The sequence below is a fragment of the Suricata suricatta genome, chromosome 4 (assembly GCF_006229205.1).
Source record: "Suricata suricatta isolate VVHF042 chromosome 4, meerkat_22Aug2017_6uvM2_HiC, whole genome shotgun sequence".
Lineage (NCBI taxonomy): Eukaryota > Metazoa > Chordata > Mammalia > Carnivora > Herpestidae > Suricata > Suricata suricatta.
Genome location: NC_043703.1, coordinates 67,588,687 through 67,613,989, shown reverse-complemented (window position 1 = coordinate 67,613,989; position 25,303 = coordinate 67,588,687). Strand labels below are relative to the sequence as shown.

The 25,303-nt window shown below is 38.7% G+C and overlaps 1 protein-coding gene across 1 annotated transcript in view; it reads left to right on the top strand.

Annotated features, from left to right (window-relative positions):
• Positions 1 to 14,188, top strand: part of FRY (FRY microtubule binding protein) — a 261,360-nt gene extending 247,172 nt beyond the window's left edge. The window contains exons 59-61 of the mRNA XM_029938476.1: positions 3,437 to 3,547; positions 11,908 to 12,110; positions 12,731 to 14,188. Of these exons, the coding sequence (XP_029794336.1) occupies positions 3,437 to 3,547; positions 11,908 to 12,110; positions 12,731 to 12,989 (573 nt within the window). The 3' untranslated portion in view covers positions 12,990 to 14,188. The remainder of the gene's footprint in view (positions 1 to 3,436; positions 3,548 to 11,907; positions 12,111 to 12,730) is intronic.
• Positions 14,189 to 25,303: the final 11,115 nt, after the last annotated feature.

Here is a 25,303-nt window from a genome sequence, read left to right as displayed (position 1 = left end):
GTGTGTGTCAAGTTGGCCATCCCCCAAGAAATCCAGTTTTGTGCCCTGAGAACTGAGTGGGAGTAACAGACAATGAAATTCCTCAGCACCAAGCTGGAGTCAAAAAGTCTCCTGTGCCTTTATTGAATGGAGAACATTCTGCTTTAACTGATCTGATGATCTTCTTGGATTACAACCTTGTTTTGGAAAACAGTAAAAAGATAGCACTTCTCTTCAGTACTTACGGTTTGGTTGTAAAAACATCTAGGCATAAATTTTTCTTGAAAAGAGTAAATACCTCAGGCTGTGTGATCTATAGCACAGGCTTCAACATATTTATCAAAGCTTTGAAAGATATTCATGGCCAAGGTCCAAAAAGCTACTCAATAAACACAATAGTCATCAGTGTGCCCAGTTCACACAATATTAGTAACAGGTGAGACAAGAAGAGACCCTCAGAGAGCAGAGGCTGGAGTTGGGGGGTGGTTGGTAATGGTGAGGCTTTATGTTTGAAGATCTTAATTTGACAGTTTTATTTTTGTGTATACAGTACCTTATATTGAGTATAATACATTAAACTGATAACCCAGAGGTTTTCTTTTTTAGAAAGTGCTTTAAAATAAGTAGTTTTTCCTATCAAGGATTAGAAACTGAGTTAGATATGTCTTTAAATATTTTGAAAATTCAGAACCAGGTATATTGATTCATGATTAGGAATGAATAAATTGATTTTTTAATATTCTATCAGATTCTGGTTATCTTTCCACACACTCACATTTCCTTAAAGCCAAATCTATGGTTATGATGATACCAAAAAATGGGAGCCATAAGTGATCATGACCTAGTTACAAATTTATATGTGAAACTACCCATCAGTTCTAGATTACTTTTAAAAACTGAGAACAAAATTATTAAAAAATGAAATATAAGAAAATTGTCATAATCTCACTCTTGTTTGGGATTATAGACTCAGTTTATTCCTTTGAAATGACTACATCTAGCAATCCTATATGATATTCTTTATGAAGTTGACAGGCTGACTCTAAAGAAAATGCCACTTAGATTGTTAATTATATTCTATGTTAACCACATAGTCCTAGTTTAGGAGATAAGAAGCCAAACAGATTAAAGACTCTGCCTTAACCAATGCTTAGCAATAGCATAATTTGTTTAGGCTCCAGTTCTTTGAAATTACTCAGTTGGTCTCCTCACAGTTGTACTATGTCCGCATATTATTATTCACAGTTAAACACTAAAATCTTCAAGCAATAAAAGTTTTGACTTCTAGTGTCCAAGACTGACAAAACCTAAACCAACTAATCAGAGAATCTAAACGATTACAAATTATATTTTTCAGTGACCTGTTTCCCATTCAAGCTTCTTTTTAACTGGACCGCTGTGCATGTTGAATGGGTACAAGATGTGCAACCATTTATCAAGTTTGGGCAAGCAATGCTAATACTGCTGACGGTTCTGCTCTTGGAAGAGGGCCATGCTTTCTGTTGCATGCATTACACTGACCCTGTACTTTCTTTCCTTTCCTTTGTTTCCTGTGCCATGCTTGCTGTGTAGCAAATGGAATCTCTTGCAGTAAGTTAACTTTCTTTCATACTCTTTGTCCATTTTAGGCATGGACCCATAACAAATCTTATTTTTACTGTTACTATTATTATCTCTTAGCATGTTTTCCCCTTTGCATTTCATTTTATTTTATTTGGTAGACTGAGACATGCAGTCAACTAGTAGCATTCTGGGCTGCTTTCATCCCAAAGTAGAAACTTCAGTTGCTATGAAATCTCATACTATCGGCGGGATACTCTGAGTAATAACCAGCGTTACCCTACGCTTACAGAGGTCACAGTTCTCCTAACTAGGTTTCATCCTAAATTGTGAAGGTAATGATGTTCCTAAACAATGCTTTTTTACTTATCTGCAAGCCTCTGGCAGTCATCTTTTCTATCAGATTTTAACAAACTTCCATAATGAAAGGTTTGAATGATCAAAAAGCAAAATGCTTTACTAAAACAACCAAAGATCCAATTTGGGTTAAATTAGATCTAATTTGGGTTAAATTTGTGAGTGTAGCTACTTCTTTAAACTTACATTCATTATCAGCATTGAGAGATCAAATAAATCTAAGCCTAAATCTAGAATGGTTATTTTCCCCCAGGGGCCAGGAAAAGGACAAAAGAAAGAAAATTTCATTCACCATAGCCTTAGCATGATTTTGGTAACTTTTAACAATTAGGATCAAAAAACAACGCTATTTATAGGATATCTTCTTAAAGCCTAAATTTAATACTAATAATTTCTCTCCCTCAACTGATTTGGGGGAACAATTTTAAATGACCTCAGAAGCTCTGTTCTGAGCTGAGTCCTTTAGGACTATTGGCAAAAGAAAGGCCCTATTTATCCTTAGTTAACTTTGAAAGCTGAACAGTGACATGTTTAGTTGAAGCCACATACTTAACCCACTTTCACTGGTGCCTGCTGAGCCATGAAATTCTGCCTCATGGAGGCTGCTCTTTTCCTTTCCCAGAATCTACATCCACCACCCAGGAGCTAACTCTGTCTTCGAATAAAACAGGCAAAGTGTAGAGACCATTGCAGGCAGATACAACTCAAAGAGTAGTTACAATCCTTGGTGTTGGAATTATGCAAGATGCATTTTTCCCTCATGGTATACACAAGCCATACAATGAAAGCATTTTAAATTCCAGAGGTATCTATAGGGCTCAGGGGCCATTTTATATGACCAGTTTTTAATGTTCTTTCCACAGAAGGCTTTGAATGTGTACTTAATTTCTCCTTTTTGTAAGCACTTGTAGCCCCTTTTTATCTCTGTAGTTCAACAAACATTTACTGAGCACCAAGTAGAAGCATTGTCGATAAAACTGATACAGCGCCTTAGAGGAGCAAAAGACTGACTGCTGTGTTTACACAGACTTTAACGGGAGCATTGTGCACCCTTAAAGGCAGCCACAACTCTCCCATGGTGTCACCTCCCTCCCAAACTGCCGAATTTATAAATTTAATACCTAGAATGACTTTAATGTTTTGCCTTTCTCAATAAAAGTTGAGAAATTTTTTCAATTGAAAAATTAAATTACCTTTTAATAAAAAACAATTTTAGCCCATAAAAATTAAGACTACCACAATTAATTTGCAGATACAAAACTGGCAAATATGTGGGAATCTGGCAATTCACTGAGTCCCTTTCTAGCTACTCCTCCTCTCTAATTAGTCCTCTTCTGGGAACGATTCTGTATTATATCGTGATTTTTCTCGCTGATATTTATTGATGGGATGTGATTGTTCTGTTTCATCTGGAATAAGCACAGCTAGTTATGTATCCTTGATTTAAGGAAAAACATGTTTTTCTACCCCGAGATTTCTCACTTGTTATACAAGAGTGATCTTTAATAACGATTTCTCCCTATGCGAACTCTCTCTCCAGCAATTGGAGCTGTGTCAGAGATTGTATAAGCTACACTTCCAGCTGCTGCTGCTCTTTCAGTCCTACTGTAAGCTCATCGGCCAGGTGCACGAGGTCAGCTCCATGCCAGAGGTGAGCCACACACCTCCCGCCCCCAAATCCCGCCATCAAAGTCATTCCTTTCCTTTTGTTCTCTCCTCCCATCCCATGTATAAGTGTCCAAGCGATTTTATCCCCACGTGATTGATCTGGCAGCACCAGGACTAGCGTGAGGCAAGCTACAAGCCAAGGCTCCAAATTTAAGGGCCTCCCTGATGCTATGCCAAAAGGCCTGTCTTGGCCCACCTTCATCCTGGCCCCAGTTCCGGACATCGATAATTTAAAATGTTCCTGGTGTTATGGGTTTTCTTCTTTAGATTTAGCGTTTCGTACTTACCACATCGTCAACAGGGAGAAGGAGGACAGAGTCCACAGCGCATTCCCACCTTCTAGCCCTTCTTCTCCCTCCTAGACCACGCCCAGGATAACGACACCTGTCAGGCAGGTAAATGTGAGGAGCTGAGGCCAGAGGACAGATGTGGACTGAAGGTGCAGCCGTGCCAGGCCCCAGTGTACAGCCAGGAGCTTACGAAACCATCCGACCCAGGGTGGTGAGGTGAAGGTGGAGCCCAGGAACCCTCACATCGGAGGAGGGGGAGGAGGAGAAACACAAACGCCAGCCATGTCAGTTGACACAAGGAAAATGACTGGGTAGTTTTTAAGGATACTTTCAAATGCCCATTTCAAGGGAGGGGTAAGGAAGACCTTTCAAACCAGGTTTCCTCCACAGAATTACAAAGTATTAGATACAAGAGAACACAACTGATACAAGTTACAGGGCATGTTGTCAAAACAAAGTTTGCTCTCATTACTCTTCCAGCAAATATTAACAGGACCCTTAGAGTCCATCTCTGTTCAAAAAATAATGTAACTCATGTCATTTTCTATATTTACAAAGCAATTTAAGTTTCACTTTAGAGTAATAAATTATGTATTCATACCATGTGTATATATGTTATACATAATTATTTAAATCTGGTAAATTTAAAGTGAGTTTCTCCTTAATTATTTTAAATCTAGGTAAGTTTTAAGTGATACACACAGTATATAAAATATCCCTAGGTTTAAAATAATTAAGATATTGACTTTCAAACTTAAAAATCATACACATGAAATTCTCTGGTATCTTTTTTAATTAAAGTATTTTTGACATACAATCTTATATTAGTATTAAGCATACAACATATTGATTTGACATTTATATACATTAGGGAATGCTACCCCAATAAGTGCAGTTACCAAAGTTATAATGTTATTTACTCTATGCTGTGCTTTTCATCCCTGTGATTTAGTTTATAACTGGAACTTTGAGCCTCTTAATCCCCTTCACATCTCTCACCCAGCCCCTAACTCCTCTCCCCTCTGCAACCCCAGGTTTGTTCTCTATATTTGAATCTGTTCCTGCTTTTTTGTTTTTTTAGATTCCACATATAAGTGAAATCATATCGTTTTTGTCTTAGCATAATACCGTCTAGGTCCATCCGTGTTGTCACAAAGGCAAGATCCCACTCTTTCACGGCTGCGTAATTATCCATTGTGTGTTTGCATGTCTGTCTATATCATCTTCTCTATCTATTCATCTATCAATGGACACTTGGGGTGCTTCCATATCTTGGCTATTGTAAATAACCCTGCAAAAAACCAAAAGGATACATTTATCTCCTCTAATTAGTGTTTTTGTTTTCTTTGGGTAAGATACTCAGTAGTGGAATAAGTGGATCATAACTCTTTGAGGAATTTCCATACTGTTTTACCACAGTGGCTGTACCAGTTTGCATCCCCACCAACAGTGCACAAGGGCTCCCTTTCTCCAGTCTTGCCAACACTTCTTACTTCTTGTCTTTTGGATATTAGTCATTCTGACTGGTGTGAGGTGGTATCTCATTTTGGTTTTGATTCGCATTTCCCTGATGATTACTGATGTTGAGCATCTTTTCATTGGACTATTGGACATTTGTATGTCTTCTGTGGAAAAATGTCTATTCAAGTCCTCTGCCCATTTTTTCATCAGGTTGTATGAGTCTTAATATATTTTGGAGATTAACCCTTTGTCAGCTACATCATTTGCAAATACGTTCTCCCATTTAATAGGTTCCTTTTTCATTTTATTGATGGATTCCTTTACTGCACAAAACTTTAGTTTCATGTAATCGCATTTGTTTCTATTTGTGCTTGTAGCTCTTGCTGAAGAGACCTATCCAAAAAAATATTGATAAGACCAATGCCCAAAAGAATACTGCCCATCTTTAATCCATTTTATTTCTGTACATTGTATTTAAAAGTGATTGTTTTTCCAACACTATTTAGTGAAAAGATTTTTTTTTCTTCATCATGTATTTGCGCTTTGTCAATTAATTGACAGCATAAGTATGGGTGTATATCTAGGCACCCTTCTCTTTTCCAAACATCTGTGTGTCTTTTTGTTCCAGTACCATACTGTTTTTGATTACTATAGCTTTGTAGGAGAGTTTGAACTCTGGGATTGGGATACCTCCAGCATTGTTGTGCTTTCTCACAACTGCTTTGGCTTTTGGGGCTCTTCTGTGGTTCCATATAACTTTGGGGATTTGTTCTAGTTCTATGAAAAATGCCATTGGTATTTTCACAGGAATTGTGCTAAAGTTGCAGATTGCTTTGGGCAGTATTGACATTTTAAAGATAATTTTCCAATATATGAGCATGGTATATCTTCCATTTGTGTCAACTTCAGCTTCTTTCACCAATTATTGTTATCAGAGTGCAGATCTTTTACCTCCTTAATTTATTCCTAGGCATTCTATTCTTTTACATAGAATTGTAAATAGGATTGTTTTTCTTAAATGCTCTGATAGTTCACCTAGTGTACAGAAATGTAAAAGATTTCTGTGTATTAATTTTGTATCCTGCAACTTTATGGAATTCATTGATTTTAACAGTTTTTTGGTGGAGTCTTTAGAGTTTTCTATATACAGTATCTTGACATCTGCAAATAGTGACAGTTTAATGTCTTCCTTACCAGTATGGATGCCTTTTTTTTTCTTGTCTGATTGCTGTAGCTAGGATTCCCAGTGTTAACGCTGAATAAAAGTGACAAGAGTGGGCATCCTTGGCTTGTTCCTGATAGAGGAAAAGCTTTCAGCTTTTCCCTGTTGAATATGATGTTAGCTACAGGTATGTTACATATGACCTCTGTTACATTGATGTATGTTCCCTCTGTACCCACTTTTTAAGAGTTTTTTTATGAATGGATGCTGAATTTTGTCAAAAGCTTTTTTTGAATCTATTGAGATAATCATTTAATTTTTCTTTCATTTTGCTAATGTGGCTTATCACATGATTTGTAGCTATTGAACCATCCCTGCATCCCTGAGATAAATCCCCTTGATCATGGTAAATGATCCTTTTAATATGCTGATGAGCTCTGTTTGCTAATGTTTTATTGATATTTTTTACATACATATTAATCAGAAATATTGGCCTTTAATTTTTTTTCTGTACTGTGCTCACCTGATTTTGGTATTAGGGCAATGCTGGCCTTGTACTCATGAATTTGGAAGCATTCCTTCTTCCACTTTTGGAATACTTAAGAAGGATAGGTATTAAATATTTCTTTTTACGTGTTTGGTAGAAGTCACCCATGAAGACCTCTGGTCCTGGACTTTTGTTTGTTGGGAGTTTGGGGATTACTTATTCAATTCCATTACTAGTAATTTGTTCAGATTTTCTATTCCTGATTCAGCCTTGGAAGATTATTTCTAGGAATTTATCCATTTCTTCTAGGGTGTTTAATTTGTTGGTATATAATTTTTCATTTTAGTCTATTATAATCTTTTATATTTCTGTGCTGTCAGTAACTTCTCTTTCAGTTCTGATTTTATTTAAGTCCTCTCCTTTTTTCAAAACGAGTCTGGTTAAAGGTTAGTTTTTATCTTTTTTAAAAATATTTTTTAATGTTTATTTTGAGAGAGAGAAAAAGAGAATATGAGCCAGCCAGGGAGGGGAAAAGAGAGGAGGAGAGAGAAATGCCCAGGAGGCTCCTCACTGCTAGCACATAGCCAGATGTGGGGCTTAAAATCACAAACTGAGATCATGACCTGCTCTGAAACCAAGAGTTGGATGTTTAACTGGCTGAGCCACCCAGGCATCCCGTTTTTATCTTTTCTAGTAAGCCACTCTTAATTTCAAAATTGATCTTTTCCATTTTTTTTTTAGATTCCATTTATTTGTACTCTGATCTTCTTGTCATTTCCTTCCTTCTACTACCTGTGTTGTTTCTTCTTCTTTCTCTAGTTTCTTTAGATGTCAGGTTAGATTGAGGTTTTTCTTATTTCTTGAGGTATGCTTGTATCACTGTTTCCTCTTGCAAATACTATCTCAAGGGGACCTGGATGATTCAGTTGGCTAAGTTTCCGTTTTCAGCTCAGGTCATGATCTCTCAGTTTGTGAGTTCAAGCCCCACACTGGCCCCTGTGCTGACAGCTCAGAGCCTGGAGCCTGCTTCGGATTCTGTGTCTCCCTCTCTCTCTGCCCCTCCCCTGGCTTGCACTTGGTTTCTCTGTCTCTCTCGCTCTTTCCCTCTCAAAAATAAAACATTAAAAAAACATACTTTTGCTAAGTCCCACCAATTTTTAACCATCATCTTTCCATATTCATTTGTCTTGGGGTGTTTTTTCTCGGTTATCTTCCTTGATCCATTGTTTAACAGCATGTTGTTTAGGCTCCATGTGTTTTTTCTGGTGTTTTTAAAAATTGATTTCTACTTTCGTACCATTTTGGTTACAAAAGATGCTTAATATGGTATCTATCTACTTAAATTTATTGAGACTTGTTTTTTGGCCTAACATGTGATCTGTCCTGGAGAACGTTCCAAGTGCACTTGAAAGGAATGTGTACTCATCTTTGGACAGAATGGTCAGTATATATCTGTTAAATCCTAAATCCATCTGGTCTAATGGCACTCAAATCTGCTGTGATTTTTGGTCTAAATAATCTATCCCTTGATGTAAAGGAGTGTTAAATTCCCCTACTAATTTTGTATTAATGTCAATTTCTCCCTTTATGTCTTTTAATATTTGCTTTATATGTTTAGGTGCTCCTAGGCTGGATGCATAGGTATTTACGATTGTTCTATCAGATAAAACAGACTTTGAAGTAAAGACTTAACAAGAGACAAGATACATCATATCTTCCAACGAGAAGACAGAAGTATTACCACCCCAGCTTTTTTTTTCCCCCACTTCCACTTGCATGGACTATTTTCTCCCTTCCTTCACTGTCAGTCTGTGTGTCTCTAGGTCTGAAGTTGGGCTCTTGTAGGCAGCATAGAGGTGGATCTTGTTTTCCTTTATGCATTCATTCATTGTGTTTCAACTGGAACATTTAGTCCATTTACATTGAAAGTAATTATTAATAGGTATGTGCTTATAGTTTTCTGGTTTTGTTTGTAGTTCTTTTCTTTTTATCTTTCCTTGTTTTTTGATGATTTTTCTTCAGTGTTATGCTTTGTTTTTGGTTGTGGTTACCATGAGGCTCATCTATAACATCCTATGTTTAGCAGTATGTTTTAAGTTAAAGTTCAAACATGTTCTAAAAGCTACATTTTTAATTCTCCTACCCCATTTTATGTATATGACATCATATTTTATATCTATTTTGTGTATCACCTAATTTTTGTAGATATAATGGATTTTACTAGTTTTTTCTTTTAGCCATCATACTAAGTAATCTACCACCTTTAGTGTATGTTTACCAGTGAAATTTTTTTGTCTCATTATTTCTTCTAGTTATGGACTCTTCTTTGTTTAAAAAAGGCCCTTTAACATTTCTTGTAAGGTTGGTTTAGTGGTGATAAACTCCTTTAATGTTTGGGAATCTCCCATCTCCTTCAATTCTGAATATGCTTCCCAGGTAGGGTATTCTTGGTTGGAGACTTTTCCTTCCTGCAAACAAATCAGCTTATAGCCTGATGAGGCTTCCTCCTGTGTAACTAACTGCTTTCCTATTGCTGTGTTTAAGATTTTCTCTTTATTTTTTGACATTTTAAATATTATGGGACCTCTTTGGGTTCATCTTGTTCAAGGCTCTCTGTACTTCCTGGGCCTGGAAATGGAGTATTTCCATTTCAAGGAAATAGAATTTAGAGAATTTGTCTGCTGTTTATTTCTTTAAGTTATCTGCCCCTTTCTCTCTCTTCTTTTTCTGCCCCCATAATGCAAATGTTAGTAAAATTGATGTTGTCTAAAGGTCCTTAACTTAACCTCATTTCTTAAAATGTGGTTTTCTTTTTGCTGTTCCGCTTGGGTGCTCTCCACTACTGTCTTCCAGATTGCTGACCCATTCTTCTGCAGCCTCGAATTACTTTTAACTCCCTCTTTTGTATTTTTCATTTCAGTTATTATATTTTACAACTCTGGTTCTTGTTTAAGTTCATCTGCTCAAGTCTAGTGAGTATCTTTATGGCCATTACTTTGAACTTTTATCAGGTAGATTGCTCATTTGTTTTGTTTAGTACTTTCTCTTATGTTCCAAATGACAGGACAAGATAAAACCTATTTCCCTGTTTCCTCATTTTGTCTGTTTCTTTGTATTAGATCTTGAAAGTAGTGGCCTATGTAAAAGGCGTCCCCTGGTCACGAGAACCAGGCACTCAGAGGGTGTCTCCTTTGGGGACTGGGTCAGGCTTCCTGCAGGCCTCTTGGGGAGCAGGGCTGACCCCACCTGGGCTGGCTGAGTCAGGCCTGCTGCCAGATGGGGTTCACCCCAGTGCATCTGGCTGAGAGGCCTGCCTATCCGGGCCGGCCTGCCGTGGAAGGCCAAGCAGTGCTAGAGGTTGTCAGAACTGGATACCCCCAGCAACAGGCCAGCTAGACTTGAGAGGAAGAAACCAACACTTTTATTCCCAGAAAAACTTCCTATAGATCCCTGCCTGTCTGACACATGCCCTAAAATTAGTCAGTAAATCTGCTTCATAGATAGCCCGGATGCTTTTCATACTGCTGCCTCTGTACCTGAGTCTCAGAAGGACTGATACAGTATGCGGAACTTTCCTTCAAAGCAGAGTCTCCGCTTACTATAGTTCTCCCCCTCTCCTGGAGCCCCACAGCTTCTTGAAGCCAGATGTTATGGGCACTCATCTTCCCCATTTTGATCCCCAGGACAAGGGGTGCCTGAGGTGAGGCTTGTTCCCTGCACTCCTCAGGGAGGAGCTCTGCCCCTGTGACATCCCTCCTGCTTAGGGACCCCCACACCTGGAGTTTGGTTCTTTACAGTGTCTCTGCCCCTCCCACCCTTATCAATGTGGCCTTTCTTTAGATCTTTAGCTGTGAAAGAGCTGTTCTGCTGGTCTTAAGGCTATTTTCAGAGTATGTTGCATTGTATGAAACTGCAGCTTCAGGCTGTCTGTCCATGGAGGGGGTGAGCTCAGAATCCCCTCCTCTGCCCTCTCCCCTAGTTCCTCTAATATCTTACTTACAAGAATTCCCTCAGTAAATTTTGAACCTAGTATGGCAGTAGGTAGTTGTATTTAGTGTCCATCTGTATGAAGACAAATAATTCTGGCCCAGTGGGCTAGCTGGGCATGAAGAAAGATGAAAATGTTGGGTAAATCAGCTTTCCAAAAGAAGGCATCATCAACTTACATTACAAAGGACCAAATCAACCTTTAAATGCACATCAATTCTTTAAAATGCCCCTGAGCTCAAATTGTGAAACAGCTGACTTCCATAGAATATTTGGGGAGCACGAAGAAGCGACATAAGTTCTCTTTTTATGATTCCTCTTTTGGTACCACTAATTTCAAGGTAAAATATCTCTTACCTCTGTAACATGAATACTAACATTACCTTGAGATTTTTCTTCTTCCTTAAATCATTTCTTCTTTTCCCATAGCATACAAATAATGAGAAAACAGTATTTTGCAAACAAGATCTGTGTTCATGATTACAAAGTAATCTAACGTATACTAAGCATTTATATACATCATCTCATCTTTAAAGTTACCTGCGAGATGGGTAATGTCTTCAGTCCTACAAATGAAACAAACTGAAGCACATCCGCGTCTATGTACTTGACTCTGGCCCCACAGTACAGTGCAGAAGTGGCATTTGGACCCAGCTCCACCCAAGCCTGTTGTCTTAGGCATAGAAGGGTATGTCCTTCTATTTAAATAGAAAACATGTTAAAGGCAGTGTGAACCTCTCATCTAGGGAGAGTATGCCGTGGTTGACACATCAAGTTATCCAATGCATACAATCCACTACACATACCATGAAGTCATTTTATTCGTCCTATTTTAGTTTGCCAAGATACTAAGCTTATGCTTATCCAGACCTTAATATCATGAAGATTTTTTCTCTTAGGGATGCAAAATCCAGCCTGCAACTAAATACAATAAAAATAACTATTTTTTTTAACAGCTGCTAAATATGTCCAGGGAACTGAGTGACTTAAAGAAAAACCTGAAGGAGGCCACTGCGGCCATTGCAGCGGACCCTGTCTATCTAGAGGGTGCATGGTCTGAGCCCACCTTCACGTCCACCGAAGCAGCCATCCAGTCCATGCTGGACTGCCTGAAGAACAACGAACTTGGCAAGGCTTTACGGCAGATCAGGGAGTGCAGGTAACTATACTGCTTTTAGAAGCAGGTAAACGGGTAAAGGAGATTCATGCCTAATAGTTACTGTGTCATGGTTGGGGACTGAGTGACTACAGAAGGGACATCCAGATATTTTATGCACATTCTTCTCTACTCTTTACCATTACCACGCCAGAAATAGCAGATTTTTAGAACCTATCTGTTTAAAGGATAGGTGTTATTTTTAGCCTTCTATCATCCCTAAAAATGTTGAAACACTTCAGATTACGTTGAGATATACTTTGAGAACTACTATCTGAATGTATTCTTTTCCTCCTACATTTTGATACTATCTTCACATTAGTTGGAACTGGAATGTTATAGCAAATAAATGTTTTAAGATTATCAAATTCCGTGCTGATATGTAGAAGCTTTAGATATTTTCACCAAAACCAGTAACATTCTACAATTGGTTATGTTGATGTTTGCAAAACTCTGAATATACTAAAGTCACTGAGTTGTAAGCTTCAGATGGTCAAATTGTATAGCATGTGAGTTATATCTCAAAGCTAGTGTTTTTAAATAATATTCTTATATTACAGAGGCTCCTAACCTCTCAACATTGATCAATAGTGCCTCTTACCTATGTTGTTTTGTAACTGCAGAAGTCTGTGGCCCAATGACATCTTTGGAAGCAGCTCTGATGATGAGGTCCAGACACTACTGAATATTTACTTCCGTCATCAAACTCTGGGACAAACGGGTACTTACGCATTGGTGGGGTCTAACCAGAGCCTGACCGAAATCTGCACCAAGCTGATGGAGCTGAACATGGAGATCCGGGACATGATCCGCAGGGCCCAGAGTTACCGAGTCCTCACAGCCTTTCTTCCAGACTCCAGTGTTTCTGGCACTAGTCTCTGACAGGAGCCTCCCAGCCCCCATGGGCTCCAAGCTGGGGGTGCTGTCATGCTGGGGTGACGTCATTCAGTGTCTTTTCAGCCTTCAGAAGGCTTGGTCAGACTGTTCTCCCTCTTGTTACCTGTAGGACTTTTTCTAAACAGGATGATAGAACTTCCAACGTGTAGCAATACTATAAGAACCAAGGTAGCATAGAACATTCTGGGACAGACTCCATCTGTCATCTGTGTGGCACAAAGGGTTATCATTTTACTGAGCAGATGCAACTCACTACTGAGGAAAGTGACTTCCATTGCATACCAAAGCCAACTACACTGAACAATACCTTCCTTTCTAGAAACAATTTTAGATTGGCAAAAGTGCAATGTTTTCTTCACTAAAAAATGTTTTATATTCTAAAACTTGTACATTCTTTTAGTTTTCCTTTTTTTTTTCCTCTTTTATTTTTTTGGTGGGCTGAGGAAGGGACAGGCAGAATGAAGCTGGCCACTGAAAATTTTAAGATGGTCAAAAGCCGACAGCCTGTATATGTGAAAAGGGAGTTGTAAATGGACAATTTACTATACACTGTAATTTGAATACAATTACTGTATCTAAAAGGAGCTGCTATGAAGTACCTTTCTTATGTTGCTAGGCTACTGTTTCTGAAAGCCCTGGATCTCTTTGCAGGAGTCTGTGATTAGGACCCTAGCCCCAAATACGGTCCAGACAGGCCTTTTTGTAAAGGTCTTGGCTGCTTTTTACTAGACGGTTGCTTATATGAGCATATTTATACTACAAAAGGATAAGTGTTGATTTTAACCAACTTTGCCATTTTTTAGGAAAAAAAGTTAAAGAAATTCACATTACAAATTCTGAGTCTTTTCACCGGTCACGCATGCATATTTTAATATCTATTTCAATAGCCAGAAGTAGAATCATAAAGATAAACTATGAGTTGTCACTTTGTTACTTAAGAGATGTCATATTTTATTTGTAACATATGTAAAGGGCCGTTCTTCAGTTTTCTCCTTAAACTTAATGCTGTCAAGTGTTAGATGTGTGCATGTAAACCTGTTGCACATCAGAAACATATTCAATGTTTATCTATGTAACTTATTCACTCTGTAAATACATTTAAAGTTTTTGTGATGTAATCTTGGTTGATATTCTATTCAGAACTTCCTTTAGACTTAAAACAAAAAAAAAAAAGACAAACTACATATTGACCATGGATTTTATTTCTGCTTTAGATCTTTGCTTTTGACCTACATTACAGTTGTGCATGTAGGTTGCCATGGTGACAACCACAAGGGGGCACCACTCATGTATGGTCCACAGCTGGCACCCACAGAAGGCCTGTCTAACCTCTTTGTGAGTGGACACGGCCAAGACCGACTTTCAAGCAGCTCTTTCTATCATCAACCAAAGAGAGAAATCAGGAGAATGAGCGCTCTAAGCGTCAACACCTGTCATTGGGTCGTCAGCCTTAAAACTGTGAACGAGAATTAAAACTCCTACTTTGCATTATAGAGTCTCACCAGTACTCACTTAGCTCCACCCCATGTGAACAGGGACAGAGACACACACAATAATCTAATTGCTCCCGTCTTCCTTCTCATATTAACTAGACTAACAAATATAATTTGCTTTTCTAACATACAAAAGCTAAATCTTATGTATTAATTTTCTAGAAATGGCCTTTAACAGGGAGTATGATCCAAGATGTTTTTTATGTTCCCATTGGTACAACTATTAATGAATTGTAGTAACTTTCTTGAGGAGGGGAGGGTTCAAGATGGCAGCATAGCCATTGGAGCTCACAGCCTCCAATGGACACAAAAAATCTACAATTATATTCAAAGCAACTTCCACAGAAGGGGACCTAGAAACTGGATGAATAGAGCCTCCACAAAAAGGAAAAGCACTGAGACAGGTAAAGAGGCAAAGATATGGTCTCACTAAAGAAAACACACACTCCTGCAGAGTGTTCCATGATCGGGAAAGTTCTCAAAGTTATAAACTTCTTTCTGAAAAGCAAGGTATTTGAGATCTATATCAGGAACCCTAGTCCTTACATCCTGCACAGGAGACAGGAGTCCCCAAAACACCTGACTATGACATCCAAAATGGAGTATCTCCAAGAAAATTCTAGAACTGCAGGGAAAGGAAATCTTACTCTCCTTATGCTTTTTTAATTTTGTTTAAATCCAAGTTAGTTAACACAGTGTAATAATGGTTTCAGGAGTTGTATTTAGTGATTCATCACTTATACATATAACACCCGTGCTCATCCTTAAAAGGCTTCATGTACAGGTACTTATTCAACCCAAAAGCCGGTACATAAACACCAGATCAAAAGTGCATACATCACAGGTGAAGGAGGCTTACTTACTAATTTTGGAGCACCTCCCAGAGAGTCAGGAGGCACCTGGGGCTCTCCATGGAGACAGACACACCGACAGCAGCCATTTTTGTTCTTTCCGCCATGCTGACCCCAGCACTGGGAAGTGCCACTTTGGAATCCTCCCTCTAGACAGCTAATGCCAGGAAGCATGCCCCCGCTGAGAGCCCTGTACAGCCCTGCATTGCAGCAGGTCCTCACAGCCTGCCAGGCCAGGCACCAGTCCAACCCCATTTGCACACCTGCATCAGCTGCTGCCAGATGCACAGCCAGCCGGACAGGGGCCACCCCTGCACAGCAATACAGCCACAGCAGTGTGGCACCACAGCACCAGCGGCTGCATGCAGCTTACAGAGCCAAAAGCCCCGGGGCATCCGAGTCTAGTATACAGGTGGTTGTGCTTCTGGGCCCCATCAGATCTCCTACATAAGGCCACTCCTTCAAGACCAGCAGACATAGTTGGACTACCTAATACACAGACACAGAGCTTGGCAAAATGAGGAGACAGAGCAATGTGTTCCAAATGAAAGTAAAAGACAAAACCTCAGAAAAAGAACTGAATGAAATAAGGATAAGCAATCAGCCCAGTAGAGTTCAAAGGTCATAAAGATGCTTACTGAATTTAGGAGAATGGATAAACACAGAACTTCGACAAAGAAAATATAAGAAGGTAACAACCAAATCTCAAAACTACAGTAGCAAATGAAAAATACACTGAGGGAATAAACAGATTAGATAAAGAGAAGAATGGATTAGCAATCTGGAAGACAGGGAGGTGGAAATCACCCAAACTAAACCACAAAAGGAAGATTTATTTTGGACATAAGGATAGTTTGACATACCTCTGGGATAACATCAAGCAGACTAACATTTCGTACTACAAAGATCACATGAGAAGAGAAAAAGGATCAGAAAACATATTTAAAGATATAATAGCTGAGAAACACCCTAAAAAAGGAAACAACATGCAGGCACAAGAAGCATAAAGTGTTCCAAACAAGCTAAGTCCAAAGAGATCCACATCAAGGAACAGTATAATAAAAATGTCAAAATCGAAACATAAAAAGAAATTAGTTATATATAAGGAAACCACCAGAAGACTATCAGCTTATTTTTCAGCATAAACTTTGCAGGTCAGAAGTGACATACATGATATATTCAAAATACTAGAAGGAAAAAAAAAAACCACTTATAAAAGAGATAACCTACCCAGAAAGGTTATTGTTCAGAATTGAAGAGGATCAAGAGTTGACCAGATAAACAAAATCTAAAAGGAGTTCATCACCACTAAACCAGCTTCATAAGAATATTAAAGATCACATTAAGCAAAAAATGAATAAAATACATGAATGACAAAATCTCAGTGGTATAAGTAAACATATATAAAAAGTAGCGAATTGACCACTTAAAAAGCTAGGATGAGGTTAAAACACAAAAGTAGTAAAAACTAAACCTACAAAAATTAGTTAAGAGATAGTCTAAATAAAAAAGATTTCAAAGAGACAAAACATGGGGAGTAGGGCAAGTTACAATGTAGTGCTTCCAGAACGTACTGGCACCTAGGACCACCTACTTAAAACAGACTGCTACATGTTTCTATATATAAACCTCATGTAACCATAAGCCAAAAACCTATAATTGATACACAAAAAACAGAAAGGAATTCAAACATGATACTAAAGAAAGTTATCAAATCACAAAAGGGAAGAACTACAAAACAACCAGAAAACAATAAAATGGCAATAAATACATACCTTTCAATAATTAAATGTATATGGACTAAATGTTCCAATCAAAAGATACAGGGTGACTAAATGAATTTAAAATTTTTAAAAAATACCCACCTATATGCTGCCTACAAGACTCACTTCAGACCTAAAGACACATACAAACTGAAAGTGAATGGATGGAAAAAGATAGTCTATAGAAATGGAAAAGAACGGAAAACCAGAGTAGCAATATTTATATCAGACAAAATAGACTTTAAAACAAAGAATGGGGAGCACCTGCACGGCTCAGTCAGTTAAGAATCGACATCAGCTCAGGTCGTGATCGTTGGTTTGGAGCCCACATCAGGCTCTATGCCTCTGTGTGGACAGCTCAGAGCCCGGAGCCTGCTTCAGATTCTGTGTCTCCCTCTCTCTCTGCCCCTCCCTCCCTCCCTCCCTCCCTCTCTCTCTCCCTCCCTCTCTCTCTCTCTCCCTCTCTCTCTCTCTCTCTCCCTCTCTCTCTCCCTCTCTCTCTCTCTCAAAAATCAACATTAAATTTTTTTTCTTTTATAGATTATTGTCAAGTTGGTTTCCATATAACACCCAGTCCTCATCCCAACAAGTGCCCTTCTCCATGCCCATCGCCCAAAAATTTTTCATAAATAAAGGCTATAGCAAGAGATAAAGTACAGCATTACCTAATAAGGGATGAATCCAACAAGAGGATATACAGTTTTAAATATTTATGTACCCACATTAGGAGCACCTAAATATATAATGCACTTAATAACAGATACAAAGAGAGATATTGACAATAATGTAACAGCAGGGGACTTTATATCCCTACTTACATTAATGGATAGATCTTCCAGACAAAAAAATTAAAGAAACATTGACTTTGAATGACAGTTTACACCAAAAAGACTTGATAGTTGTATACAGAATACTCCATCCAAAAGCAGGAGAATACACATTCTTTGCAAGTGCATATGGAATATTCTCCAGGACAGATATTAGGACACAAAAAGTCTCAATAAATTTAGGAAGATTGAAATAATACCAGTGTCTTTCCTGACCACAACTACATGAAACTGGAAATCAACTGCACAAAGAAAAATTTAAAAACACAAAAACACATGGAGACTAAACAATATGCTCCTAAACAACCAATGAATCAACAAAGAAATCAAAGAAAAAAAAACAAAATATATGGAGATGAATGAAAATGAAAACACACTGCTTTGAAATCTACAGGACTCAGCAGAAACAGTTCTAAGAAGTTTGTAGCAATGCAGGCCAACTTCAAGAAAAAACAAAAATCTAATTTTATACCTAAAGTAACTATAAAAAGGACATACAAAACCCAAACTTAGAAACTTGAAAGAATAAAGTAAAAAAAAAAAAAAAATCAGAGCAGAAATAAATGCAACAAAGGTTTAAAAAAATTAATGAAACTAAGTTTGGCTCTTTGAAAAGATAAAATTGATAAACCTTTAGCAAACATTGCAGTAAAAAGAGGATCCAAATAAATTCAGAAATGAAAAAGAAGTTGCATTTGATACCATGGAAGTACAAAAGATCTTAAAAGAATACTACAAACAATTATATGCCAAACATTGTACAACAAGAAGAAAGAGAAAATTCTAGAAACATACAATCTTCTAAGACTGAATCAGGAAAAAGTAGAATATCTGAAGAAACCAATTCCTAATAATGGAACTGAGTCAGTAATCAAAAGCTCCAAACAAAGACCCAGGACCAGATGGACTCTACCAAACATCTGAAGAGTTCATGATTATCCTTCTCAAATGATTCAAAAAATTTTGAAGAAGGAGTTCTTCCAAGCTCATTCTATGAAGCTATCATTATCCAGGCACCTAAACCAAAAACTGCAGGCCAATATCCAAGATGAACACAGATGAAAAATTCTCAAGAAAATATCAGGAAAATGAATTCAATAATACATTACAAGGAGGAAAAAGATGGTCAAAAACGGCAGCATTAGATTGAAGTCCCTGAACTCACCTACCCCATGAACACACCAAACCTACAACGACATATGGAATAATTTCTCCTAAAGAGAATCTGAAGGCTGATTGGGCATCTTCTGCACAACAAAGAATAGGGGGACCACACAAAGAACAGCAGGAGAGACAGACACCTGGTACTGACAGAAATCCCACATCTGACACTACATAATGCAGTGGGAAGGGATAGCATTAAAAGGGACCTGCTCAGGGGCGCCTGGGTGGCTCTGTTGGCTGAGCTTCTGACTCCTGATTTCAGCTTAGGTCATGATCCCAGGGTTGTGTAATCAATCCCCACATTGGACTCCACACTCAGTGGAGCCTGCTTAAGATTCTTTTTCTCTCTCAGGGCGCCTGGGTGGGTCAGTTAAGTGTCCAACTTCGGCTCAGGTCATGATCTCATAGTTTGTGAGTTTGAGCCCCTCATCAGGCTCTGTACTGACAGGTTGGAGCCCAGAGCCTGCTTTAGATTTGTCTCCTTCTCTCTACCCCTCCCCCGTTCACTAAAAAGAAATAAACATTAAACTCTGTCTCTCTAAAAAGAAATAAACATTAAAAAAATTTTTTAGGATTTTGTCTCCCTCTCCCTCTGCCCTTCTCTCCCATTCACATTCTCTAAAAAAAAAAAAAAAAAAAATACGGTGGGGGTGGGCGGCAAGGAACCATGCTCAGATTCCCCTAAACCGAGGCACAATAAAATAAAACAAAAAAGACAGCAGTTTAAAGGGCAACTAGACTGTAAGTGAAGGAAACTCATTTATAATCCTAGAGCTTCTGCCAGACAGTGGGAAAACTGCCGCAACTCTCTCCGTGGTCACGAGTGCGGCAAGCATCACAGTTTATGCCCCTCCATCTGATAGCAAGGGCAGAAGCAGGCCACAGAGGCTCTAGCCGTGTAGCCATCTCTGCAAGCCCCAGACCCCTAGCCGACACCAGTTCCAACTATCATCCCAAGGCAGCCACCTGCCAGAACACACCCCAGCCTCAACCATCCCACCACAGCTGCCTTTGGGTGGTATACACCTAACAGCCCTGATGTATGCCCACTGCAGCTCCCACTGTCTCACTAAGGTAGCCTGGAAGTGGAGCACCTTATGACATCCCTGGCACGTGCCAGCTCTGCTTCACCCATGCCCCACATGCAAAGCCCCAGCCCATGGCCACTCCAGCTCTAGCCATCCTACCAGAGAATCCCTGGTGCAAAGTGCCCCAAACCTCCACCCGCACCTGACCAAGCTCCAGCCAGCTGGCCAAAGCTGACAAACCCATGCCACCCACACAGGGGACGTTCCTCCACACTGCTACTCCTTCAATATTGAGAGTGGTAGCTGTTTTGCCTGATGCATAGAAACAAAGAAAGTCAGAATGAGAGGAAAGATATGCTCCAAATGAAGAAAAAAAAAATAGTACAAAACTTCAAAAAGAACTACACAAAACAGAGATAAGCTATCTGATAAAGAATTCCAAGTAATGGTCATAAAGATATTCATCAGACTTAGAAACGAGTGGATGAATCAGTGAGAACTTCAACAAAGGTATAGAAAATATAAACAAGAAACAGAATCAAAAAAAACAATGAGTGAAATGCAAAACACACTAGAAGGAATCAACAGCAGATTAAAGGATGCAGAGGAATAGAGCAGTGATCCGGAAGACAGAATACTGGAAGTAACCAAGCTGGGGAAAAATTTTTTAATAAAAAGATAGGGAAGTTGGGAAGATAGCAGAAGAGGAGGCTTCTGACCTCACTTCATCCCACGGACATACCAAGGCAACAACTCCATCTATGAAACTAACTCGGAATACAACTGAAGACTGGCAAAACAGATCTTTAACAGCTAAGTCATAGAGAGAAGGCCACATCAAAAAGACAGGATGGCAGACACTTGGTTAAGAAAACTGCCAGAGTGACTAACCATAAACGGGAGAGGGCCATCACAATCACTTTGAAGGGGATCAGACCCCACACTGGCAGTCCCAGCCTTGAGACCCACGCTGGAGAGATGAGTCCCCTAACATCTGGATTTGAAAATCAGTCGGGCTTAACTTTAAGAGCTTTAAAAGTCAGTGGAGCTTAACTCCACAAGAGCCTGCAGGTGATAGGAAACTGATCCCCTATTCTGAAAAAGCCATCACACTAAATTTGGCCTGAGACACAACACAGTAGCAACAGTTCGAAAAACGTCCAGGGTTTACATAAAGGAGTTTTACTGACTAATTTTAGAAAGGATGCCTGAAAAGCAGGGATCAGCAGATTTCTCTGGGAACAAAAGTGTTGATGGGTACCATTTTTCTTGCCCTGCCCCAGCCTAGAGAGGAGCTAGTTCTAATAATTTTTACCTTGCAGACACCACACACTCTGCACCAACACACCACTGTAGACCTGCCCCACCCAAACCACAGGGCATGGAAGGTGCCCCTACAAAGTGGATCCTGTCCCTCCACTCCCAGCAGGCAGCCATGGCCAGACCAGACCAGCACATCAAAGTGATTCCTGCCCTGAGCGGGTGGAGAAATAACCACACACACTAGTGTGCTTGCATTTCCTACAGCTGGGCCGTTTAGCCGGCTGTGTGGAAAGTAAGTCCTGCCCCTCAGTGTGCCTACAGCTGTGACACAGGCTACTTGCACACAGCTAGTCTGAGTGCTGGACCCATGCACCAATGAAGTCAGGTGGCTAAAGCTGGGCCTCTAAACAATTTAGGAAGCAAATCCTACCCAGTATCCCCACAGAAGACAAAGTAGGTTACTGGAGTGAGTTGGGCTGAAGAACAGCCCCTACCACCTGCATGCCCATAGCAATCTCACCTCAGCCACAGAAGGAGAGCACAGGCAGCCACACAGTAGATGGGAAGCAGTGGAATGCCTAGTGTTGGTAATCAGGGGTTACTGCCCTATAGGCGCCACAAGATCCCTTCTACACAAGGCCACTACATTCTGGACCGTGAATAGGAGCTTACTTACCTAATATGGAAACAAAGAGAAAGTGGGGACACAGAGGACTATTTCCCCAATGAAAGAACAACACAAACATTGCAGAAAAAGAGCTAAATGAAATGGAGATAAGAAAAATGCCTGAAAGATTTCAAAGTAAAGGTCATAAAGATACTTCTCACTTGAGAAAAATGTAGATACATCAGTGAGAATTTCAAAAGAGACACAGAAAGCATAAGAACTAGTCAAAAGAGAAGAACTCAATAACTAAAATGAAAATACAGAAAAGGGAATCAGTAGCAGATAAGAGGATGCAGAACAATGAGTTAGCAATCTGGAAGGCAGGATGATGGAAAACAACTGACCAGAACAGTAAAATGGGAGAAAAAAAATCAATAATAAAAAATGAGAATAGGTTAAAAGGAACTCTTCAACATTCAAAGTAGAGGGATCTGAGGAAAGAGAGGGAAGGAAAGAAGCAAAAAACCTTGAAGAAATAGCTTAAACTTCCCTAATCTGGGAAAAGAAAACAGATATCCAGGTCCAGGAAGCAAAGGAACCCTATTAAGATAAATCCAAGAAGGTCCAAACCAACACACATGACAATTAAAATGTCAAAAAGTATTGATAAAGAGGATCTTAAAAGTAGGACGAGAAAACATTACCTACAAGGGAAATCCCATAAGACTCACAGCTCATTTTTCAGCAGATACTTTGGAGGCCAGAAGGTATGATGTATTCAAAGTACTGAAAGAAAAAAACCTACAACAATGAATACTCCACCAGTTAAGTTTATCATTCAGAATTGAGAACAGATTAAGAGTTTCCCAGGTAAACAAAAGTTAAAGATGTTCACCACCACTCAATAAGACTTGCAAATAATATTAAAGGGAATTCTTTAAGTAGAGAGAAAAGACCATTACTAGGAGTAAGAAATTTGTGAAAGAAAAAATTTCCCTGGTAAAAGCAAATAATTAAAGGTAGTATATTAATTATTTGCTAATTACTTATTAATACCTTATAACATGAAAATTAAAACACAAAAGCAATAAAATCAATTATATCTACAAAAATAGTCAAGGGATATACAAAATGAAAATATGTAAAATATGACATCATATACATAAAATGTAAAGGGGAGACTAAAAATTTAGCACTTTCAGAATGCATTTAAGCTTAGAAACAATAAACTTAATATAGACTGTTGTACACATACAATGTTGTATATAAACCCAATGGTAACCCTAAATCAAAAACCTATAATAGCTACACAAAAAATAAAGAGAAAGGATTCCAAGCATAACAAAATACAAAAGAAGAGAACAAGAGGGAAAAGAGAAGAACTACAAAAAAGAAAACAATTAACAAAATAACAGTAAGTACATACGAATCCATTGCTACTTTAAATGTAAATGGACTAATTTCTCCAATCAAAAGACAAAGGATGGGGCACCTGGGTGGCTCAGTCGGCTGAGCCTCTGACTTCGGCTCAGGTCAGATCTCACATTCGTGGGTTCGAGCCCCGGGTCAGGCTCTGTGCTGACAGCTAGCTCAGAGCCTGGAGCCTGCTTCCGGTTCTGTGTCTCCCTCTCTCTCTGACCCTCCCCCTCTCATGCTCTGTCTGTCTCTGTATCAAAAATAAATAAAACATTAAAAAAAAATTTTTTTTAAAAGACAAAGGATGACTGAATAGATAAAAAGAAAATAAGACCCATCTATATGCTGTCTACAAGAGATTCACTTCAGACCTAAAGACACATATAGAGTAAAAGTAAAGGGATAGAAAAAGATATCCCATGCAAATGGGAGCCAAAAACTAAAATCCAAGGTAGTAATGCTCACGTCAGAAAAAACAGAGTTTAAAACTAGGCCTGTAGCAAGACAGAGAAGAGCATTACATAATGATAAAAGGACCAATCCAAGAAGATACTTTAACGATTTCAAATATCTATGTACCCAATATAGGAGCACCTAAATACATAAACCAAATATTAACAGAAGTAAAGGCAAAAACTAACAGTATTATGGGAAACTGACCACAATTTATGAGACTAGGAATGAATTACAAGGAAAAAAGATAAAACATATGGAGGCCAAGCAACATGCTAACAACAACAACACACAATGAACCAATCAATAAATCATATAAAAAATTAAAAACACATGGAGTCTAGGGGCTTCTGGGTTTCTCAGCTGGTTGGGCATCCAACTGATTGAGGCCTTGATGTCATGGCTCATGAGTTCAAACCCTTTGCTGGGTTCTGTGCTGACAGCTTAGAGCCTGGAGACTGCTTTGAATTCTGTCTCCCCCTCTCTTCGTCCCTCCCCATCTCATGCTCACCCATTCTCTCACTGTCTCTGTCTCTGTCTCTCTCAAAAGTAAACATTTAAAAATTTAAAAAATAAATATATGGAGACAAATGAAAATACAACAGTCCAAAATCTTGGGAACACAGCAAAAGCAGTTCTAAGAGGGAAGTTTATAGTGATGTAGGCCTACCTCAAGAAACAAGAAGAGTCTCAAATGAAAAAAATCTAACCTCACACCTAAAGGAAACAAACAAAAAACAAAAAACAAAAAACAAACAAAAAAAAAAGATGAGCAAACACAGCCCCAAGTTGGTAATAAGGAAAGAAAGACCAAAAGACAGAAAGAGTAAAAGAGAGTGAAATAAGTAACATAAAAATGAAAAAAAATACAAAAGATCAATGAAACCAAGATCTGCGTTTTTGCAGAAGGAACGAAATCGATAAACCTTAGCCAGATGTATTGAGAAAATAAGAGAGAGGACTGAAACAAAATCATAAATGAAGAGAAATAACAGCACCACAAATATACCAAAAAGTAGAAAATAGTATGAATAGTTATATGCCAATAAATGAGCAACCTATAAAAATTGGATAAATTGCTAGAAACACACAATTTTCCAAAACTAGTCAGGAAAAAATGGCAAATTTGAACAGACCAATTACTAGTACTAAAATTGAATTAGTAGTGGAAAAACTCCCAACAAACAAAAGTCCAGGACCAGATAGCTTCATAGGTGAATTCTACCAAACATTTAAAGAAAAGTGAATACCTTTAATTCTCAAACTATTCCAAAAAATAAAAGATACAGGAAAACTTCCAAAATCATTCTATGAGGACAGCATTACCCTGATACCAAATCCAGACAAAAACACTACAAAAAAGGGGTGCCTGGGTGACTCGGTTGAGCATCCAACTTTGGCTCAGGTCAAGATCTCATGGTTGGCAAGTTTGGG